Raw genomic sequence first — 22,952 nt, 5'->3', positions numbered from 1 at the left:
AGAAGTACCGACAAGGAAGGAATTAAAAGAAGTTATTAAGACTTGTTAACGGGCTAATAAACCAGGGAGGTCCAGAAGTTAAAGAAACTTTGTACAATATCATGACAAAGTGTTACAATATATAAAGAAAAAAACTATATAATCACACTATCATATTACATATCACAATTGTGGACAAGGATTCAGACATGAAGATTGAAAACAGGTCGTATTAGATCTTGTTCCAGGAAAGACGAAACAGATAAAAGGCTTTTTTAGAAGCGTAGATTTTCTGGACTAGGGTATATAGATTAGAGATGTTGAAAAAGTATCTATTCGTTACAAAGTACTGGTTACTTACGAATACCGAAAGTAACGATTACTATACAGAGAGGCAAATCGTTACTTTGATTACTTTGATTACTCTGATTACTTCGTTACTTCGTACCAATCGTATCAGAGCGAGTAACGTCTATTGTATCTACTTTGATTACTTCGTACCGATCGTATCAGAGCGAGTAACGAGTATTGTATCTACAACCAGTACACTTGATTACTTTCTACCAATCGTACCCTAGCGAGTAAAAACAGATCGGTGAAGGTCGTTGTTATATCGGAATACCTATACAAAATACCTACCTACTCAGAAATACGATTCTCGATATGATTACCGGTACTCAAATACAAAAGTAACAAAAGTAATCATAGTAATCAAAGTAACGAATACTGTAAATGATTACTTTATACAAAAGTAACGATTTGTAACGAATACTCGAAAGTAACTATAATCAACATCACTAATATAGATATTTCAAATATGTTTCAGGTCGAATTGTGAAAAGGTCTGTGAGACCAAACGACTAATTTTCAAATCTACACCTTCTTTGTTTATTTTGGAAGTCTTAGGTACGGTGTGAATGTAGTGTATACCAATTATATTTTGTACGTGTTTTTACATTCATTACCACAATATATTCTACTTCACTTAAATGTCCTGTATTGGCAAACTTATCATAATTACTTTATTGTTCATATAACAATAACAAATAAAAAAGTTTTTAAGTACATACATATAACTTGCCTATACTTCGAAGTCGAAGCATTAGCAGCATGTAAATTTTTTGTCATTTGCATGATAGATATGTCGTTTGCTCAAAGATATAATCAGGCTATGCTCAGAGATAAAGAAATATCAGAGAATAGGAAGTTATATAAAGGGTGAAAAACGTAGATATCAAAAATAGGAGGTACGTATCTATACGTATTCGTCTATATAAAAATGTTTTACCACGACACTGATAAATGTCACCAGTTTTAGAATTTTGGAATTTGGAATGATCAGTCATTAGATGCTTAATGATGTACATCTCCATTTTCATATATGTACATACTACATCAAAGTTGCATTATTATTATAAGTATAATACGTTATTGTTTTGGAGGGTAAGATCAAATTATGTAGTTTCGATTTTATTTCTAAAACAATTATTATTTTTCCATTTATATTACAAATGACATTTTAAATTGGCAAAAATTTTTAAAGCTAATAATGGTAGCGGAGCCCATGCGGGGATTTTTGCAGTTACTCGAGCGCGTCAAATTATCATATGGTGAGAAACGTGGTACTCTGCAGATGTACCTCTACCATTATTGTGGCTCTTAACAAAGGGGCGTTCGTTCAGGGGGGCCCGAAAAAAAAATCTATCCTTAAAAATACTCTAAATTGTCAGATTAAGATAAGGTAAGTTAAGTACATGCAAAAGAGTGTATATGTATTTCAAAAATCTGACGATTTGAGCGGGGCGTACGGAAATGGGCGAGTCAAAAAGTTTCACAAAAAAAGCGAATATTTCGCGAAATAAACGTCAGATCGAAAAACTGAAAACTACGTGTTCAATATTTTTCAAAAATCTATCTAAAGATACCAAACATGACCTCCCATTAAGAGGGGTGGGGGGTAAATTTAAAATTTTAAATACAAATCCCGCGATATTTCGCAAAATAAACATCAGATCGAAAAAATGCAGAATACACTTATTCAATATTTTTGAAAAATCTATCGAATGGTACCAAACACGACCCCCCACGAAGGCGGCGTGGGGGGTTACTTTAAAATATTAAATGGAAGCCCCCATTTTTTATTGCAGATTTGGATCCTCTGCATAAAAATAAGCAACTTTATTGAAAACAATTTTTCGAATTATGGATAGATGCCGCTATAATCGGAAAAAACGATTGTTGGAACTGGAAAATTAAATTAAAAATGGGAAGTCCCCACTAAAATGGAAAATTTTACTTAACTTTTTTTGGTTTTAGGACCTAATAATCACAACCCAATAGGTCCCCAAAGCGCTCGAATGACTGCACATTTAGCATACTTTGCTCCTCTACTATAATTGAGGGTTGAGGATCAACAAATTATGGTGGAGGAGCTCGCAGACAGCTCCCAATACGTCGGCCTAAAAATGAATAAAAATCCACGAGGAAAATAAAATTCCTGTAGCTGGCTGTATACCATAAATCACAAAAAATACAGGATCCTTTTTAAAAGGTATATTTAAAAGTCCCCAATAAGGGTTACATCACAAAACAAAACGTTTTCGGATTAACAAGTAATCCATCATCAGTGTTAAGCCAATAGGATGCATGCGTGAGCCACCAAAAAGTTATGGGTAAAAACCCTTTAAAAGTTGTAAGATTTTATATGATACTACATATTATGATTAAAATAGATGGATGTTGCAAATATTCCTGGATATTACCAGGGCAACACAGGACTCTAAAACCCCCGTGGATGTGATAAGAGAGGGATGAACCTCACATATTGAAAATTGAGTGTCAACTCAGTTGATAAGTACCTTTATTGGTGTTTATCTCGATATGTATAAAATGTGACATTCCTTGTTTTTCCCCTGTACTCTTCACATGATACAAACACGAAATATTTAAGTGGTATTCCTGTTCCTTTTTAGAAACGTTTAGCCGAGTACACTGAAATTACAGCCACTGGGCAGATTTTGTTATATAGGCGTAGACATAATAGGTTTGTTCCAACACGACCGAGAACCGTCACGAAACGGTAACGCTTCTGCGCAGTAAACAAAATCCGTTCCAAGAAAAATATGATCGTCATCGGATCGTCCTTCCCACTGTTCCAACAAGAATTGTGATCTTTCGGTGACGGTTTCGTGATGATCATTTCAGTAATCGGGCAAATGCATAATGTGCTGGTTGGACTGACTTGCGCACTAGGATTTAATTCTTTAAAGTTTTTGAGCCTTTGATCGACTAAAAGCACACAAGCTGTCACCAACAAAAATGAAAAATATATGATTACCGTCATGGGACGATAACTGGGCGATACAATTACGAACATGCGCACAACAAACGGTACAAGTAGTTTCGTGACGGTTTCTGGACCGTCCAAAAGTTCATGTTGGAACAAACCTAATATTGGAATATTTCTATTAATATAAATTTAAAGAAACATACCCTGACTTGTTTCATTTAATTTGTATAAGTGGAATATAAAGCGTTTTTATAAAGCACACTTGTTAGGATTACACTTACACTCTAACTGCGATCGAACAAAGGTGACATTGTGGCATAAATTGGTAACATTTATTTGACAGTTGCGGTGATGACACTTCAGATTTGTTTTTATTCTTTACTATACGCTGTGAGCTCGTACGTAGAGGGGATATTTACAAATTCGCGAGCGCCAGTAGTGGCAAGTCTGTAAACGTTTACCGGAAATTTGACATTAATGTCAAAGTGATTAATTTAAAATTAAAATTAAAAACATTAATTATAAAAAATTTTAGTTGGTCAAAGCTGTGGTATATATTTTTACCTTAAATATACGTACGTTTTAAATGCTGAATTTAAGTTTTTTTAATGTTCCGTAATATGTAATTATAAATTAATCTGCGCCATCTACACGATAATTGTGAAAGTATCCGAAGTAAGAAATTCATATTTTATCAATAGAACGTCAAAATGGTTAGCAAAATCTTAAAAAAATCGATTACAATTTAATTACTTTTTTGCGTTGTAAATATTAAGCGATAACAATTAAATAATAAATTTAAAAATTACCGGTGAAAGTTGAATTAGTAATCCGCCAGGAACGACACCAGCGAAGCTCAGAGCGTATAAGTATGTAATTGTTTTATTACTAATTATCAAAATTTAACCCCCACCTTAAAAATGGGACAAAATCCCACCTTAAAAATGGGACATTTTTCATGTCTCGTATTTCCTAAACCTGTTGTCCGATTTGAGTGATTTTTCAGTATATTATAGCTTTATTCTTCAAGGATATCGACGTAATAATATTATTGCTAAAGAGGTAAGTGTCATTGTATACCGGATGTAACAATGATAGTGTGTTTTTTCCTCAAAGTTTGGAACACCCTGTGGAATATTCTAGCGTATATAAAATATTGAAATTAAAACTCAACTGTAGCCTTAGGATTTTTTTAACATTTTGCTTTTTGATTCATTCGCTTATGTTGGATAATAAAAAAGTTAGGTACGTTAACAACTAGCAATGCTATTCCTCAATACAGGGTGTTTTTAAATAAGTGCGACAAATTTTAAGGGGTAATTCTGTATGAAAAAATAATAAACATATGTCCCCAAATGCATTGTTTCCGAGATACGGGATGTTGAATTTTTTCTTACAAACTGACGATTTATTTATTGCTCTAAAACTGGTTGAGATATGCGAATGAAATTTGGTAGTTTTTAAGAGGTAGTTATTGCACATTTTTTGACATACAATTAAGAATTTTATATTCACCATTGGCGTGCGTAATAAACATTTTAGATATATCCCGTATGCACGCCAATGGTGAATATTAATTTCTTAGTTGTATGTCAAAAAATGCGCAATAACTACCTCTTAACACCTACCAAATTTCGTTTGCATATCTCAACCGGTTTTAGAGCAATAAATAAATCGTCAGCTTGTAAGAAAACATTCAATATCCCGTATCTCGGAAACGAAACATTTGTGGACATATGTTTATAAAGCAAACGGTCATTATCTTTTCATGCAGAATTACCCCTTAAAGTTTGTCGCACTTATTTAGAAACACCCAGTATTGATGAATAACAGTTGTTAAAGCACCTTACTTTTTTATGATCCCACATAAGTAAATGAATCAAAAAGCAAAGTGCTAAGAAACCCTAAGGCTACAGTTGAGTTTTAATTTTAATCTCATGTATACGCTAGAATATTCCACGGGGTGGGTGTTCCAAACTTTAAGGAAAAAACACATTATCATTGTTACACCCGGTATACAATGACACTTACCTGTTTAGCAATAATATTATTACATCGATATTCTTAAAAAATAAAGCTATAATATACAAAAAAAATCGGACAACAGGTTTAGGAAATACGAGACATCAAATATGTCTCATTTTTAAGGTGGTGCGTTAATTTTGATGCTTAGTGTATTTATTGTTTTTATTATTTACTGTAAGGTAAGATTATAACTTAATTGTTGTTTTCTATTTCTGATGTTTTTATTTATTTACAATGAACATTAATTTGTTTTATTGTATAATCCACTTCCGCAAAAATTATGTGATGTATTTGATTTAAAATGAATTCAAGATTTTTTTTGTAATTGGGCAACAATGTCAACTTAAATCTCTGACGTCGATAATGACGTGCAACGGTATCTATATTGTACGGACTGTATGTATGAAAGAAACCGATTTCTGAGGTAATAAAAATTAACATTTAGACATTTAATGAAAAATCGACTTTTGATGAAATATTACTAAAAAAAATCAAATACTTAACGTTATACTTTTGTGTATACGTTTTCGTATCCAAAAATATACTTACAAAATCGTGTAACTTAAAAACAAAAGAGCCAACGCTGGAGCTGCTTTTTGGAATTTCACAAAATTGTGTTTCTTCGGCAACATTATTTCAATGATAACTGGCAAGAGTATGAAAGTGTGTAGCATGTGGTTAAGCCACTGTGGAAAGAAGAGATCTAGAACTTTTGGAAAGACCAGTTCTCTGTCTATGTGCCACAGTGTCCAAAATATTGAGACTACCACTAAAGTAGATGGAAATAGCACAGTATTAAACATCACAGCTCTGGTTTTGCTTAGTTTATTCTGAGTAGAAATGGGTAGTTTCATTAATTTTGCTGCTTCGTCCATAATAGCTACTATCATAAAGACTAGTTGGAAAATCTAAAATATAATTATCTTCAAACAAAATGATTTACAACTTACAGACATACATACATACAAACATATACAGTGAGCACGTAAAGGTTGGAATAAATTAATTTTTTCGTGAATGGGCGATTTTGGAAATAAATCCTGAAACAGGTCGATTTTTATTTTTAAAATATGACTTTTTGGCAAATATATCATACTAGTGACGTCGTCCATCTGGGCGTGATGATGTAATCGATGATTTTTTTAATGAGAATAGAGGTCGTGTGCTAGCTCATTTGAAAGGTTATTCAATTCTCTATTCAGTAATACAGGGTGATTGATTAGTAGGGTAAAGCTCAATAGCTCCGCTATAGTAATAGATAGCAATAAAAGTTAATAACAAAAATTTTAGCCACCTTTGAGCTTCACATTACAAAATTAGTTAGAATGTTATAGGGTGTTCGATAACACAGTGGCAGACCAAACTTATGTTTTTTTAAATGGAACACCCTATTTTATTTTAAATTCGAAGTCCTGTTAACTTCTCCAACACAAAAATATAAAGGTTTGTTATGTTATACAGGGTATTTACATTCAACTCCCTGTATAAATAAAAATAAGCAAAACAACAATGGTTTATTAATGCCATATTTTTAACGTATTGTCAAAATTTTCAAGAATGGTCGATATTGCTAATTTTCTTTATATCAAATACAGGGTGAGTCAAAACGCAAGTACATTATTTTCTCAGTAATTTTAAATGGAACACCCTGTATTTTATATCACTATTGAAAAGTACCATTATCGTACTTTAATTTTTAGATAACATTCCCTATGTCTAAATTTATTAGTTTTCGAGATATTTGCATTTTTCAATGGACCAGTAGCGTGGCCACCCAAATCACCAGAATTTAATAAACTGGACTGATTTTTTTGGGGTTACGTTAATAATGAAGGTTATAAAATACCTCCAACAATAAGGGATGAGATGAAAAATAGAATACAAAGTGTATTTCGATGTGTTAATTTACAAATGCTCCGTAGAGTAAGTAGCTCATTCAATAATCGTTTTTAGACGTACATAAATGTGGTAGAAAATAATTTTGAACACCTTATGTAATTAAATATTAAAAATATTTTATTTAAAGTAGCTTCTAATTTTTTCAAACATGTTTTTTGCAAAATGTATTACTGATAAATTATGTTTCGTTCTTCATTTGTTACATTGTTACATTTACATACAAAAGTAGTGTTTAATTGTCTTCACACAAAATATTGTATTTTGTGTTTGTGTGTTTTTTCTTCTTTTTTGTGTGTAATCTTCAATTGTCAATTCAGTCATGGCTTACTTAAAATTTAGATAAATTTAAACACCTAAAATAATTTGCTCTGAAAAATGAAAATATCTCGAAAACTAATAAATTTGGGCATAGGGAATGTTATATAAAAATTAAAGTACGTTAATGTTACTTTCAATAATGATATAAAATACAGGGTGTTCCATTTAACATTATTGAGAAAATAATGTACCTGCGTTTTGACTCACCCTGTATTTGATATAAAGAAAATTAGCAATATCAATAATTCTTAAAAATTTTGACAATAAATAAAAAATATGGCATTAATAAACCATTGCTGTTGTGCTTATTTTTATTTATACAGGGAGTTGAACTTGTTACGATTTTCATACAAAATTGGTCATAACTTTGTAAATACTCTGTATAACATAACAAACCTTTATATTTTTGTGATGGAGGAGTTAACAGGATTTCGAATAATAAATAAAATATAGGGTGTTCCATTTAAAAAAACATAAGTTAGGTCTGCCACTGTGTTATCGAACACCCTGTAACATTCTAACTAATTTTGTAATGTGAAGCTTAAAGGTGGCTAAAATTTTTGTTATTAACTTTTATTGCTATCTATTACTATAGCGGAGCTATTGAGCTTTACCCTACTAATCAATCACCCTGTATAAACATTAACATAATTATTTATACATGGTGTGCGAAAATGTTTTTTTGAATTAAATTAATTAAGAGAAAAAGGAGAATATATTATGTAATTTATTTATGTAATTCAAAATACATTTTACTGCAGTTAGAAAACAGGAAAAAATGTTTATTTGACAAATAAATATTGTTTTTCTCTTGAATTCAATGTTAGGCTGTCATCCACCTACCTCTTGGCGGTTTGAACATTTAATTTAAGCGAAAAGCAATGTTTATTTATCAATTAAACATTTTTTTCTGTTTTCTGACTGCAGTAAAATATATTTTGAATTAAATAAATTACATACATTCTTCTTATTGTCTCAATTAATTTAATTAAAAAAAAAATTTGCACACCCTGTATACACAATTATGTTTATACAGGGTGCAGGTACACGATGACGTCATTAGTATGATATATATGACAAAAAATCATAATTTAAAAATAAAAATCGACCTGTTACCGGATTTATTTTCAAAAGCGCCCATCCACGAAAAAATGAATTTATGCTTCCTGTCTGTATATACGAATTCATACAATGTAAACGTCATCGTAAAATATAAAAATTTATATCATTTTAAAATAAATCATTGTTTTGAGTAGGTCCTGACCTGTCAATTATTCATTCATAAATAAATACTCAAGGATCATGAAAATTAACTTTTGTAATCTAGTAATTGTGATTTTTGTTATCAGTACGTTTATATGAGGATGAGTCAATAATTTTTATAAGTTTGACAACAGTCTATTTGTAAATTATCAGTTAAATACCTAATATTCTTCTTCTTTTATATAAGCAATTTTGTTTTTTAGTTGTCGAGTTGAAATCGTCATGTTAAATTCTTTTCCTCTTGTATTAAATCTGTGAACTAGTCTTTGACTGCTACATACTCTTCATTTTGGCTATCAATATTGCATCGCCTGCGTCAAACAAAATTTTAAATTCCATTTAAACCATAAACATCATACTACAGTAGGAAACTTGCATAAAATTTTAAATTCGAAAAAAATGGTATAAATTATAAATCACAACAGAACATAATTTAGAACCTGTATCAAAAATAAAAAAGTTTTGTTTGTCTTTCGTTTGGCCCCTAAAGACGACTAAAAATTCAACTTATACCAGCCACCCCAAAATGCGTCGTGACGTCACTGGGTTGTATGTTTACATTCTACACCAATTGTATATATAATTTTGGATTAGACATTATAAACGTCAGTAGAAAATACAGTTATGTGACGTTACAAATGTTTTTGATCGTTTGAACTATTCATAGAAAATTTGTACTTTTACAAAATGGTTTTATTTTCAATAGTAAACCTTCTTTCCTTTCCTTCAAAAACTGTATCAAACTGCAATCTCAACAAACTGGTATATTTTATTACAGTGACATACGATAAATGTCATTAGAATATAAATATTTTTCCTTTATTCCCCGACGACGATCTGGCTAAATACCCAAGTAGGTGGAGGTCAATAAACTAAAGAAGAAGAAGAATATACGTAAATATAACCATAAACTGAACCACATAGTCAAATTCTGTGACGTCACGGGTCGTTTGAACTATTTCAAGATAAAGAAGACTTTAAATTTGTACTTCTAAGTTATTATGAGTTTTTGAAGCGTAAAATTTTGGAAATCTCATTTTTATACAAAACTGAACATTATTATGTAATAAAAAAAAATGTGCAAGTTTCCTGTTCTCCCGTTTCCAGTGCTCGTCTGTAATTCGTTTTAAAAGTGCATGTGTTTTATTTCTTACTCTGCTGTAATCTGTAATCATCGGTTTGTTGACGTGTATTTCAGGTAAGCCTTTTCTCTTTCCTTTTTTCCTTCATCTCTGTACAGAACCACGGAGTTTTACACTTTAGGAAAGACTTGCTTTTATTTGTCTTTCTTTCAACCTGAGCTTCTTTAGCTGAATCTAAGATGTATGCTTTAATTTTTGCCCAGATTTCCTAGACTCCATATCTTTGGATGACATATGTGCTTCTGCATTTTTCTGAAGAATGAAGAAGAATTTTAAGAAGAATAAAGAAAAAACGAAGTTGAAAAGACAATAAAAGAAAGAACACTAAAATATGTCTTCATTTTTCAACTCCTAATCCAAGGCAAAATGAGAGAAGAAGACGAATATTTTGACTGAAGAAGCTAAAAGAGTAGTATAGTTACAATTTAAAACAACTATAGAGCAGTTCGAGCTAAAATATCGGCCCAAACAACACAATAAAAGTAAAAGTAGAAGAAGAACTAACAACACTATGGAAGCTGGTAATGGGATAAGATAAGACAGAGGAATCCACATATAGAAATAGAATAGAAGGGGGCTGACCATGATGAGTATTCTATAAATTTAAAAACTAATCAACAAAAATAGCTAATAAGACGTATGGCTTCGTTGGAAAAAATCAGGTATTTCACATAATACGAAAATGTCCAGTAATCTTATTTGAACATTATGTTAATTAGAATTTCAATCAAATTTGAATTGAAAATGAATGACTCATCCTCGTACAAAACTAGACAAATAAATCTTTGTCTGACAAGATAAAATTTATAGGGTCCAAAGTTCGTACAAAAACAATGATTGCATGTAAAATTAACATCAGATATCTAGTTACCAACACAACACACCTACAAAGTCGCGTATATACTTACAAAATTCCATAGCGTAAAGAAACAAAATTCAAAACCAGCAAACACGGCCACTTCTTCAAATTCTTCTTCTTTTTCCTTACCACTGTTTTTCATTGAATCTCCAAGTTCAACGAAGAATATCAAAGAATAGAGATTAAGTGTAAGGGCGCTAACGAACAGCATCAAAGCTAGCAGATTTCCCATTATGAACAGTAGTTACTAGCACAACCTCCTAGTTGACATGAACTTATACCTACTGATAGACTAACACTTTTAGTCGATTGAGTAGTACAACAAAAATGATATGGACACTAAACAGTAACAAAAATCATCACGGTTTGGACTATGTTTAAAATAAACTACATTTCTATTATCTCTGGTAAACTAAATTTAAATATTCTTAATCAGAATCTCACGATAACACACAGACAGTAAGTACATAAAGAATATTTTAAAAGTTGACCATTTAAATATACAGGATAGGCGTCAGCCATTAACGTATATTTTAAACATTTAAAGAAAAATAAAAAATAAAAATGCATACCATTTTTATTCAGTTGCAATGCGAAGGCAAAACTGTCTTATTTTTCACTTAGAACAGAGAGCACAAACCAGCAGTCTAAATCGACGATTTCCGCCTCTTGTTGGAGGTAGTGTTGCCCAAATGCAAGACCAAGACGAGCCTTAGACAGTCTTGGTCTTGGTATTGCGCTCCCGGTCTTGGTCTTGGTCTTGCAGCAAGAGTCTTGCAAGTCTCGCAGTTGCCCATTAGCCTATTGCATATCTTAGAACAACGTAACAGAGAGGTACATTTTAAGCTTGAATATCATAGCCATAGTAAAGACTAGCCAAAATATCATAGCCATAGTAAAGACTAGCCAAATTAATAAATATCTAAACAACTGACACCGGGTGGGGTTTGAACCCACGATCGCTGTCTATGTTCTAACTGACTAAAGTTAAAACTACCTCTTAAAACCCACAAAATTTCATTTGCATATCTCAACCGATTTTAGAGCAAAAAATAAATCGTCAGTTTGTAAGAAAAATTTCAACCCCTCCCTATTTGGTAAGCAAAGCATTTATAAAGTAAGAAAAAACACAGTTTGATTGGTACACCCGGTATACACTGACAATAATTGACCTGTCTACCAACAATATATATTATTACTGCGATATTTATAAAGAATAGAATAAGACCAAATATTAAAAAAATCACTTAAATTTAAATAACAACAGGTTTAGGAAATTTGAGACATTAAAAATGCCCCGTTTTTAAGGTGGTATGGTGCCATGGATTTATAAATAAAGATGGGTGGTGCGTTAATTTCTTGGAGAAATATAAGTGCTAAGGTGACATATTTTTAAAAAGTTTGGATACGATATTCGATATTACTGTAGGCGTCGCAACGCAGGAATGTTGTGTTACATGAACATGATTAGAAGACGACTATTCTCAAAACCAGGACAATTAATAATTTCAGAGCAAAGAAGTCGGCTGCTGAGCAAAGGCGTAGCTACCGCCGCGCCGTATCAATTATACGGGGCCCGGCGCTGCATGTCGAAATAAAACTTCCATTTAAAAAATTGAACAAAATATTCTACAATTTCCCTAATAAAACGCTTTGAAACAGTGTATTGTTTGGATGTCGACCTTTTCGTGTAATGGATTCTTTATCTATAATATTTGCCGCCGTATTCCATAACAACAAAGTAGCTTTGTTTTTGGTTTCAAGTTACTTTTCATTGTTCATTCACTGTTGGCGGTGACACACTGTAAAATGGCCAAATTGAAATTTTTGTTATCGCTTAATCTTTGACGATTTGGAAAAGTGTGTATATTGTTTTGGGTATATTTTCGTGTACTTAATCTATTTATTGTTTAGCCCATTTTTTCATTGTCCAGTCACACTTGGCTTATATAATATAACAAGAACAAATGTTGTTGAAAAAACTGAATCTGTTTTCAAATCTATTTTTTGAGTTTGGTTTATTAGAGTTTATTAGGTTTATTAGGTTCAATTTGTGCAGTCGATTCAGAAGGTTTACATTTTAAATTCTGAAAATATTGTGAAGTGAAAAAATGAGTGAAATAAAAAGAGAGTAGCTGAGTGGAGCGATGAAAAGAAAAATGAAACAAAAAAGGAAGAAGTTCTGACGAAGATACCCAAAATTTCTTCATTTTTCCATCAACCAGATTCTCAAAGTGATTTAGATTGCAATGGTAAGTAGGTACTAGATCTCTATCTACTAATGAAACAATAATTCTTATCTAATTGTCGTCTGTAACAGGGGTGGCCAAGGTCCTTGATATTCTTTGATAGAAATTTGAATTTTTTTAGAAGCCGTCATTAAATGCGCATTAAAAAGTTATGCAAAAAAGAGGTGTTGAAAAATTGTTTACAGAGCTTTTTTACTTCTTTTGATAATTCTTTAAATCTCAATGAATAAATGGTGACAGCCCTTCTTAGTAATTCTTTCAGATGCTGGTTAGTTCGCACTGAGGAGTATTTGAATTTCAGGAATTTTAAAGTGGAATAAAATTATTCACACATGTCTTCTTCTTCATGTGCCGTGCTCGATTATGGAGTGTTGGCTATCAAAATTGGCTATAGTAATTTTGTTGGCGGCAGCTCGGAAAATGGAAGCTGGAGTTTCTCAAGCCACTCTCTTAGGTTTCTAAGCCATGACGTTTTTCTTCGACCTGGCCCTTTTCTTCCGTCTCCTTAGCCTTTTATTATTAAATGGAGTATAATATAACTCTCTGGGTGGCGCATTCTTCTCTAGGTGCCGTCTCCGCTTCGAAGGTTGGCAATCATCAAAGCGATTTTTACTTTTGAGAGTGCGGCTCTAAATAATTCGTTGTTACTACATCCAAACCATGCCCTAAGATTCTTCAGTCATGAGTTAAATCAGCTATCAGCTTCCTATAAATCTTTTTCCTGGATTTTCCTTAAATAATGAACTGGAGTATTAGATATTTATCTCCTCCCATCACATGCTTTACAAGTAGCCAAATATAATAAGTCACGAGAGCACAAAGATTTAGGTGGGCAGGTCATGTGGAAAGAATGGATATGAAAAGAATGCCAAAGAAAATACTACAAACGAGGTCAGTTGGTACAATGAGATAAATAAAATGGTAAGAAGATTTGCAAAAACTCATAAAATTAACAAAGAAAGAATTATATTAACATCGCCTGTCGTCTTCAATGCTAAAATTGGAAGACCTATTATTACCTATTAAAAATAGACTCATATTTGCAAGCAATTCATCATTTAGCGCCGGACTCCACTTGCGATTTTCTAGTCGCGCGATTGTTTTGTCGCAAAGATTGAATACATTGTTTCAAATACAAGTCAATCCACGATTATTTAGTCGCAAATGGATTGACTCGTATTTGAAACAATGTGTTCAATCTTCGCGACAAAACAATCGCGCGACTACAAATCGCAAGTGGAGTCCGGCGCTTAAGAGTGTAGGCGCAAATGTTTTACGGCTATCCCTACTTTTTCTGTCTTTACACGGCAAATTACGTGTAGTAAAATTCTTACTGGTATGGATATGTAAACATTACTTGACAATATCATCATTAACTTTAAAGATATGGCTTTTGAATGTTCTTGTATACCTATTAGTTGTATAATTGCTTAATAATTTTCTAACTAACTATGTATTCAGTGATTGTAATAATTTATATACTGTACAACAAAAACTAAACTCAATCGAGAAAAGAGGAAAAGTGATAAAGTGATTTTTTAATAATATATTTATTGTTACTATGGAACGCTTACAATTCTGAACACCTTTAACAACAAAATACTTGGATCACAGAATATATCCTGGTGTATTCTCTGCTTGGATCTTCCATAAATAATAAACAATAAATAACTTATAAAAATAAAAATGTATACCATTTTTATTCAGTTGCAATGCGAAGGCAAAACCGTCTTAATTTCTACTTAGATTAGAGAGTGCAGCCAGCCTTCTTATCGACGATTTTACCTCTTGTTAGAGGCTCTTCAGAGAATGCATAGGCTGCTTTCTCTAATCCTGGTAAAATTTTTTCGATATATTAGTCCCCCATTGCAACTGACGTGAAGGTAGTAGGTGCGTAGCGGCATCTGCTAAATGAAAGACTAAGTTTTTCAACCTAATAAAATATACTCCATTAAAATGTTACATTTTTTAAGCCGTACCTTGCATTTGTTAGAGGAGTCAATTTTATTTCTTTAATGTATAGGGGGGATCAGTAGAAGCTTAAGTTCAAGTTTTTGGGGTCGCCACCCTTGTCCCCCGGCCGCCATCTTGGAAATGGTGTGCAAAGGGGTTTCGCGCTATATCTCGTAAACTACCAACCCCACGGAAAATCTAAGTAAACATAAAATGTAGCAAATTAAATTTTCTACAATTTTATTTTTATTACTTTTTATCGTTAAGTGACCAACAAAAAAGATATAAACAAAAATAAGTAAAAAAATTTTAACAAGATTCCTTTTGGAGGTTATAACTTTTTTTCAGTTCATTTTAAAATAAAATAACATTATAGCAATTTTGTAGAGGGTTTTTCAGCGAATAATTTCCACTATAAATTTGTTTAATTCTATTTATTTATCTAGGTTTTACAGCGCTCCAAACTTGACCAGATTCTCGAATGCTCATAGGGATATAATAAAAATAAAAAAAAAGTTAGACTTACTTTTCTATCTATATACATTTTTTATTCATACAATTTATTATGATTTTAACATTCCTATGCTATTATTAATCTGTTTTTGACCTTTCTCCCCACTATAAAACTTATAACCCGAAGCATATATAGAAACGGCCCAAGAAGTTGTTTGAGGACAAATTCGGCGGTTCAGAAGAAGAATAACGCAACCGCATATTGCAAAATTCTTAAGAAGAGCAAAAAACGAATTTTTGCTATCAAAATCATAAAGTATGATCAAAACTACCCATTCGCCACACCGTGGTCAGGATCTCGAGATATAAGCGTTTTTTGGGGTGTGTCGCTTGTTTATGAAGTAACATAACTTTTTTCCTATTGTATATTTTGACTTGAAATGTTCCAAAAAACTTCTTCATGAATTATATTTTATTGTTGTGTTGGTTAAAATTATAAACTAAAAAGTTTGCCACTCAACTTTTTTAAGTAAACATGAAACTAACGAAATATGATGACAAAATGTTTAAAAACTAACAACTCCTTTTTTAATGTGTTTACATATTTAGGACAAATCCCATTGATATCTACATACTTCAGAGATTAAACTGTAAAATTTTCAAAAGGAAATATTTACAGCGACCAAAGATACAGCGAGGTAAATTTGAAAAATCATCAAAATTGATTTTCGGCATTTTTGTATAAAATTTGTTTTTTGAACATGTTTCACCAAATCTAGATAAAAATAAACTTCATATTCGGATTCAGCGACCTCGAAAACATAAAAATAGATCAAAATTGGTCATTCACCTTAAATTTGATTTTCGAGGTCGGCATAAAGATTGCTGCCGCTCGACTAATATATAGATAGAAAAGTATTTTTTTTTATTGTATTCCTATGAGAATTCGAGAATCTGGTCAAGATTGGAGCGCTGTAAAACCTAGATAATAAATAAAATTAAACAACGTTATAGCGAAAATTGTTCATTGAAAAATCCTCTACAAAATCGCTATGATGTTATTTTATTGTGAAATGAACGGAAAAAAAGTTATAACCTCCAAAAGGAAACTTCTTACAAAATTCTCTCATATTTTTATTTATAACTTTTTTGTTGGTCACTTGACGATAAAAAGTAATAGATATAAAATTGTAGAAAATTTAATTTGCTACATTTTATGTGTAATTAAATTTTCTGTAGGATTGCTAGTTTAGAAGATACAGCGCGAAAACCCTTTGCACCTCTTTTTCCAATATGGCGGCCGGGGGGACAAGGGTGGCGACCCCAAAAACTTGAACTTAAGCTTCTACTAAACCCCCCTACACATTAAAAAAATAAAATTGACTCCTCTAAGAAATGCAACCTAAATGTAACATTTTAATGGACTAATAACCAATAAAAAAGATAAATTTTCAGCTTGCCACAATGGATTACCACGTGGGTTGCATCTTCAACTTCGTCTCAGTTAAGACGTGCTTTGGTAAAAATCGAAAACTATAGATATATAAGCTGAGCTGGGCTAAGCTAGAGCTTAATATTTGTTAGTGCAACCAGGCATAAGTTATTTATCAAAAACCTTCAGTTATTTACCAACTAACAGTACTAGTAGCAGAAAGCCTTCTCTTGAAAATAACCAATTAAGATATCTTTTGCTATTGAAAATGAAAATAATGTCATTTGCTATTATCAGTAACGTTTTGTGAATACTTTGAAAAATATTGTTGTCCCATTTTTATTTATATTCATATTGTTTACAACAATTAATATTCCTATGTAAACAACTATTCAACAAAACCTTCTGATATCTTGGAAAACATTGAATAATGATTATTTACTATAAGCATTTAAAAATATTGCAAGTGAAAGTAATAAGTAGTAAGTAAGTAATAAGACAACAATAAGATGTTTACCATTTAATGAAATGTTTATACAGACAAGAACACGATAAAATTAACGATAGCAATTTGTAACTGACCCATTTTTCAAGAGCTATTTATAAACTGATAACAGAAAAGTTCATGGAGTGCATAATAATCCAACTTTCAGGAGTTTTCAGAAAATGCTGAACAGCCAATATTTTCCCCAAAAGATACGTCAATCAATTGAAGCGAACTTTAATTAACTGATTACTTAATATATCAATCTATGTCAGTCAACATATCAACAAAAGCTGGTAAACTCATGTCACGAATGTCTGACATGAGTCACATGACATAGTCAGCACATGACTATGTCATGTGCTGACAGAGAAAGCGTTATCAAAATTTCTAAAAAATCCAATATTTCTTAAACTGGACTGACCCTCAGTGGCGTGCTGGAACGTTTCAAGCGGCCCTGTGATTTTATAGAAAAGCGGCCTCCCATCCTCATTTTACCTTCTGTTTTGAGAATTTTTTAGTTGAATTTTAGTAAATCAATAATACAAGATAGTACAAATTTAAGTACATATAGTGCAAATACTTTAATTTAACAATATTTAAATTAACACTTAAACGCAATAATCTAAACATTATTTTGCAATTATTTAATAATTTCCGCATTAAAATAGATTTTTGAGCAAATTCGTACGTTATTTCATCATTTTTAAGCTCATACAAAGCTAATACTTTTTTTCTATAACTATTAGCATAAATGTTTCCAAGTGATCTTGTGTTAAAGCAGGTACTTCTTAACCAATTTTTTATGTATTTCAACGTTTACAAGCTTTTTTAGCAAGATACTTGTGTCACTAAAAGAGTGAATAAATGCTTATATATGTACAATATTTGTACTTTATTTAAATTTGGATAAGCACACTAATATAAGTTGTACTTAAGCAAAACAGCGTAACAGCAAGCTATACAATCTTTACAATTTTTAGTACCACACGGAGGTGAATTTTCACGATATTAACAACACTTTCATATGTTACTTCATGCTCATTATCACTTAGATTAATAATATCATCCTTCATATTTTCTGTAGACTGTAAAAAATCCTATTTTTTAATACAATCAATTTATCAGAAAATCCACAAGTTCTTCTCTAATTGAAATCGCAGATAATATGGTATGATAATGTTTTTTTAATTTTTCAGTAAATGATTTAAATGACGTTAAAGGTACATATACCATTTTTCATTTTATCAAAATTTCTAAGATGTAGAGTGCTTATATTATCATAAAATGATTTGTCTTGATCAAATCGTCATGACCAAGACAAATCGTTCTTCGATACTTCCAATAATTCGGTCAAAAATTTGCAAGACGTTTTTCCATTTTTTATTCTGCAGAGTACATATTTTAGATTTAGATGTTTGAAGAAAATTGGAAAATCATAAATATACTACTTGTATGTATGAAAATAAATATTATCTGTAGCAATCATTTATGTACAATATAATTTATATAGCAATAATTTATGTAAATAATTGTTTTTGAAATTAAAAAATATTTTTTTGTTACATCTAAAATTTTTTGTGAAAAAACCTATTTGACCGGCCTCAAGAGGCCGCGGCCTCTCGGTGATTGCACCGATTCATTTATCTGGCCAGCACGCCACTGCTGACCCTTGTAAGATTAAACTGACTGACATAATCTTCTGACCATAACAATTTGATTATTTATATAGACCCAGGGCGCATCTGTAAAAATATTAGTACATTTGGATGTTGAGAGGTGACTCATATTTTTTTGCAGAAGTTGCTTGAAAATAACTCATATAATAATATTTGAGTTATCCTCCCACTCAAAAACGCCCGGAACATGGTTTAAATAATCAAAATGTCAAAAAATTGAGGAAAAATTCGATTTTTTTCTTCGTTTCTTGATTATAACTTTAAAAGTAACTATTCATTTCCGAGAAAAGTAGTACTGACATAAAAGTTGTGAATTTAAATTTCCTACAATATAAGACTAGCTAGAAATTTTAAAAATTGTTGCAAAATAGCAATAATTGCGAAAAAAACATAATAAAACAAGTACATTCGCATTTTACGTTTTTCAACCATTTATGCTAAACTTAAAACCTTCATATTTCATCCAGAAAAACTATATGATATAGTAAAACAATACTGTAAATTTCATTTAAGATCTAGTCCATTCTTTCACGGTTTTTGCTCTAAATTTTAAAGAACCGCTTGGATTGACATGAAATTTGGCATACGTATAGCTTACATGTCAATGAAAAAAAGTGATATTGTGCCGATGTGTGCTTTTGCCCTGGGGGTGACTTTCACCCCCTCTTGAGGGTGAAAAAATATATGTCCAAAATAAGTCCGGAAATGGGTAAACTGACTAATTTTAAGTAACTTTTTTTATAGAGCTTTTTCCAACAAAATAACCACATTTTTAGACGGTTTTTCGCAAATAACTCAAAAAGTAAGTATTTTGTCGAAAAAAACGTTCCTAGCAAAAATATAGCCCATAAAAAAGTAAAAAAAAAATGGTGTACGTGTTAGGTCTCTGGATCTCGTAGAACCAGAGTTATAGCCAATGAAAAATATATTCATATTCACCAAATTTCAAATGAAATATTTCGACGTGAGATATCCAAAAAATTAAGCACTTTTTGGGGAAAACCCATTATAACTTTTTTAAAGTGTTTAAAAAAAACTTTATTTCTGTTTTTACAAAAAGTTTCTAGCATTAAATTTAAGCAAGTTACGTTCAAAATAAAGATGGTTCCTTTTGTTTTTGCAAAAAAAAAAAATCGGGAAGACCACCCCGTAATTAGCAACTTAAATGAAATTAATCGTTACCGCTCCACAAATTATTTTACTTATGTTGTGTTTATATGATCTGTAAGTTTCATCGATTCAAAGTGCTTATTTTTAAAAAAATTTGGTTTCAAAGTAAAATTTTTAAAAATTTAAATTTTCAAAAATAAGTTTTTTTTCAAAATAACTTAAAAATTGTTAGAGATACCAAAAATCTCGAAAAACAGAAAAAGTCAGATATGCTTTTCTGAATATCATGTATTTTTTTATTTTTCTGTTAGACAAAAATTGATTAAGATTTGGTGTTTCTAAATTTGCATACATTCGTGATAAGTGACTCGTTCAACCCTTTCAACTACAGCCCTATCAATAATAAGGACTTTGAACCGATGAAACTTACAGATCATATAAACAATATATACATGAGTCAAGAAACTTATGAAGTCGTAACGATTAAGTTCATTTAAGATACTAAGTAGGGGGTGATTAACTCGATTTTTTTACCAAAACCAAAAGGGACTAACTTTATTCTGAGCGTAACTTGTTTAATTTTGATGCTAGAAATTTTTTTTATAAAACAAAAATGAAGCTTTTTTTAAACACTTTAAATAAGTTGAAATGATTTTTCCCCGAAATGTGCTTCATTTTTGGATATTTCACGTTAAAGTATTGCATTTGGAATTTGACGAATATGAACCTATTTTTCATTAGCTATAACTCTGTTTCGACTAGGTATAGAGACGTGACATATACACCATTTTTTTAAATTTTTTACAGGCTATAGTTCTCCTGAGAATATTTTTTCGACAAAATACTTACTATTTGAGTTATTTGCGAAAAACCGTCTAAAAGCGTGGTTATTTTGTTGAAAAAATGAACATATTCACTGCCAAATAACTCGAAAAGTATTGACTTAGTGAAAAAACTCTATAGAACAAAAGTTACTTCAAATTAGCCAGTTTATCCATTTCCTGACTTTATTTGGACAAATATTTTTTCACCCCCAAGAGGGGGTGAAAACCACCCCCAGGGAAAAAGCACATATCGGCACAATATCACTTTTTTTGTTTGACTTGTTAGCTATGTGTATGCCAAATTTCATGTCAAGCCAAGCGGTTCTTTAAAATTTAGAGGTTTTGCAATATTTTACCGTTAAAGAACGGACTAATCGGTTTAATAGAGTTTGCAAAATAAATTTTGCAATCCAGCTTTCGCAAAAAAAATTTATTTTTCCAAAATGTCGCAGGATTGAAAATAAAGCAGATAGCAAGTCGAATTTTTTTTACATATAGAGGAATACTGTACCTTTCATTTGCAATTTGCAAAATTAAAATCTGTTAACTACCACGGCGCCAGGAATTTTTTTAAATATACATTCGTCCATTAAAAGTTATCTTTCCGAATGCACACGTCCATTAAAAGTTATTTTTCCGAATGCACACGTCGCGCGTCGCTAAAATTATTTTAAAAAACAAAAGGAAACTACTGAACACGCAATACAAAAACATAAAGATTGATGACGATAAAACTTCAATGCAAGAACAATACTTAAAAGACCTGCGTCTTAAATTAAATCAACGCATCGAGAATGGAGAAAAAAACGTCACAATCAAGTATTAGAAAGGTATTCCCTGTATAATTGATCTTTCACCAAAAAACTGAGTTCGAGCTTTCATCAATGGCGTATTATGTATACTAAGCTTTGTTCTCTGCAAGCGAAATTTTTAGATAGCATTACTTTTATGCAATGGGAAAAACCTTCACTGTTCTTAGTATCCGAATCTTGGTTGCACAAAAATATTTTGGACTCTATGGTAAATATACCTGGGTATAAAATTTTTAGAGCAGACCGCATAGGGAGAATAGGAGGCGGATGTTGCACATATGCAAAGGAATCTGACTTCTGTCAATTTAACATTGTTTGTGAAAACTTTTCTTCTAAAAAGTTAAAAATAAATTTTGCTATAGCTTGTATATATAGACCTGGTTACAGTTCCGTTCAAAGTGATCAAGAATTATACAGTCAATTGGAAACGCTCATAGCCAAACATAAAACCTTAATTGTTTTTGGTGATTTCAATCTAAGCAACGTTTCTTGGCCGCTGATCAATCACCCTCATGATACTCAATCTCAGCTTTTTGTTAATTTCTTAGAAAATTCTGGATTAGAACAAATAATCAATGAACCGACTCGATTTCGTCTGAATCAACAACCTTCTCAGCCAGATCTTACTTTAACCTCTGATGTTAATCTTTTAACTAATATTTCGGTTACATCTCCAATTGGAAAGTCGGACCACGCAGTTATTTCAACTTCCATACAGATCCTCAAGTCGGAAATATTACAAAATAATATGCTAATGACATATAAAAGAATAAACTATCATCGTGTAAACTTAGATGTATCTACTGCAAATTGGGCAGATATGTTGAATGGTAGGGATGTTAACAAACAGTGGGAAATTTTTGAAAATTTTCTGAATGAATCCATGCGCACGAACTCTCATTATGTGCAACGTAGATGTAATCCTAATAAGCCATGGATAAGTTCAGAAATATTTGAAATGATAAAATTTAAAAAGTCATTATGGAAAAAGTATTTACGAAGTAAAACGAATGCTGACTACCTCAATCATCGAACTTTTTCTAATAACTTAACATCAACTATTTTTAAATCTAAACAAAATTTTGAAAACCAACTGTCCTCAAATAAGAACAAAAAACCTCTTTATAAATATGTCAGAAATTCTATTTTATGTAAAGTTTCGTTACCTATTTTAAAAACCGA

General features: G+C 31.3%; 1 protein-coding gene across 2 annotated transcripts in view; it reads right to left on the bottom strand.

Annotated features, from left to right (window-relative positions):
* The window catches only part of LOC114326998 (androgen-dependent TFPI-regulating protein), a 44,758-nt gene that overhangs the window by 7,422 nt on the left and 14,384 nt on the right, over nucleotides 1–22,952 (bottom strand). Inside the window, exons 1-2 of one of the 2 annotated variants that reach the window (XM_028275495.2) lie at nucleotides 10,824–11,178; nucleotides 5,843–6,201 (exon numbers count right to left, since the gene is read on the bottom strand). In XM_028275495.2, coding sequence (XP_028131296.1) covers nucleotides 5,843–6,201; nucleotides 10,824–11,006 — 542 coding nt within the window. In that variant the 5' untranslated portion in view covers nucleotides 11,007–11,178. Of the gene's footprint in view, nucleotides 1–5,842; nucleotides 6,202–10,823; nucleotides 11,179–22,952 lie in introns of those variants that run through there. The other variant, XM_028275492.2, reaches the window with a different exon arrangement.

This window comes from Diabrotica virgifera, chromosome 6, assembly GCF_917563875.1.
Source record: "Diabrotica virgifera virgifera chromosome 6, PGI_DIABVI_V3a".
Taxonomy (NCBI): Eukaryota; Metazoa; Arthropoda; class Insecta; order Coleoptera; family Chrysomelidae; genus Diabrotica; species Diabrotica virgifera.
This window is presented reverse-complemented; position numbering and strand designations above follow the sequence as displayed.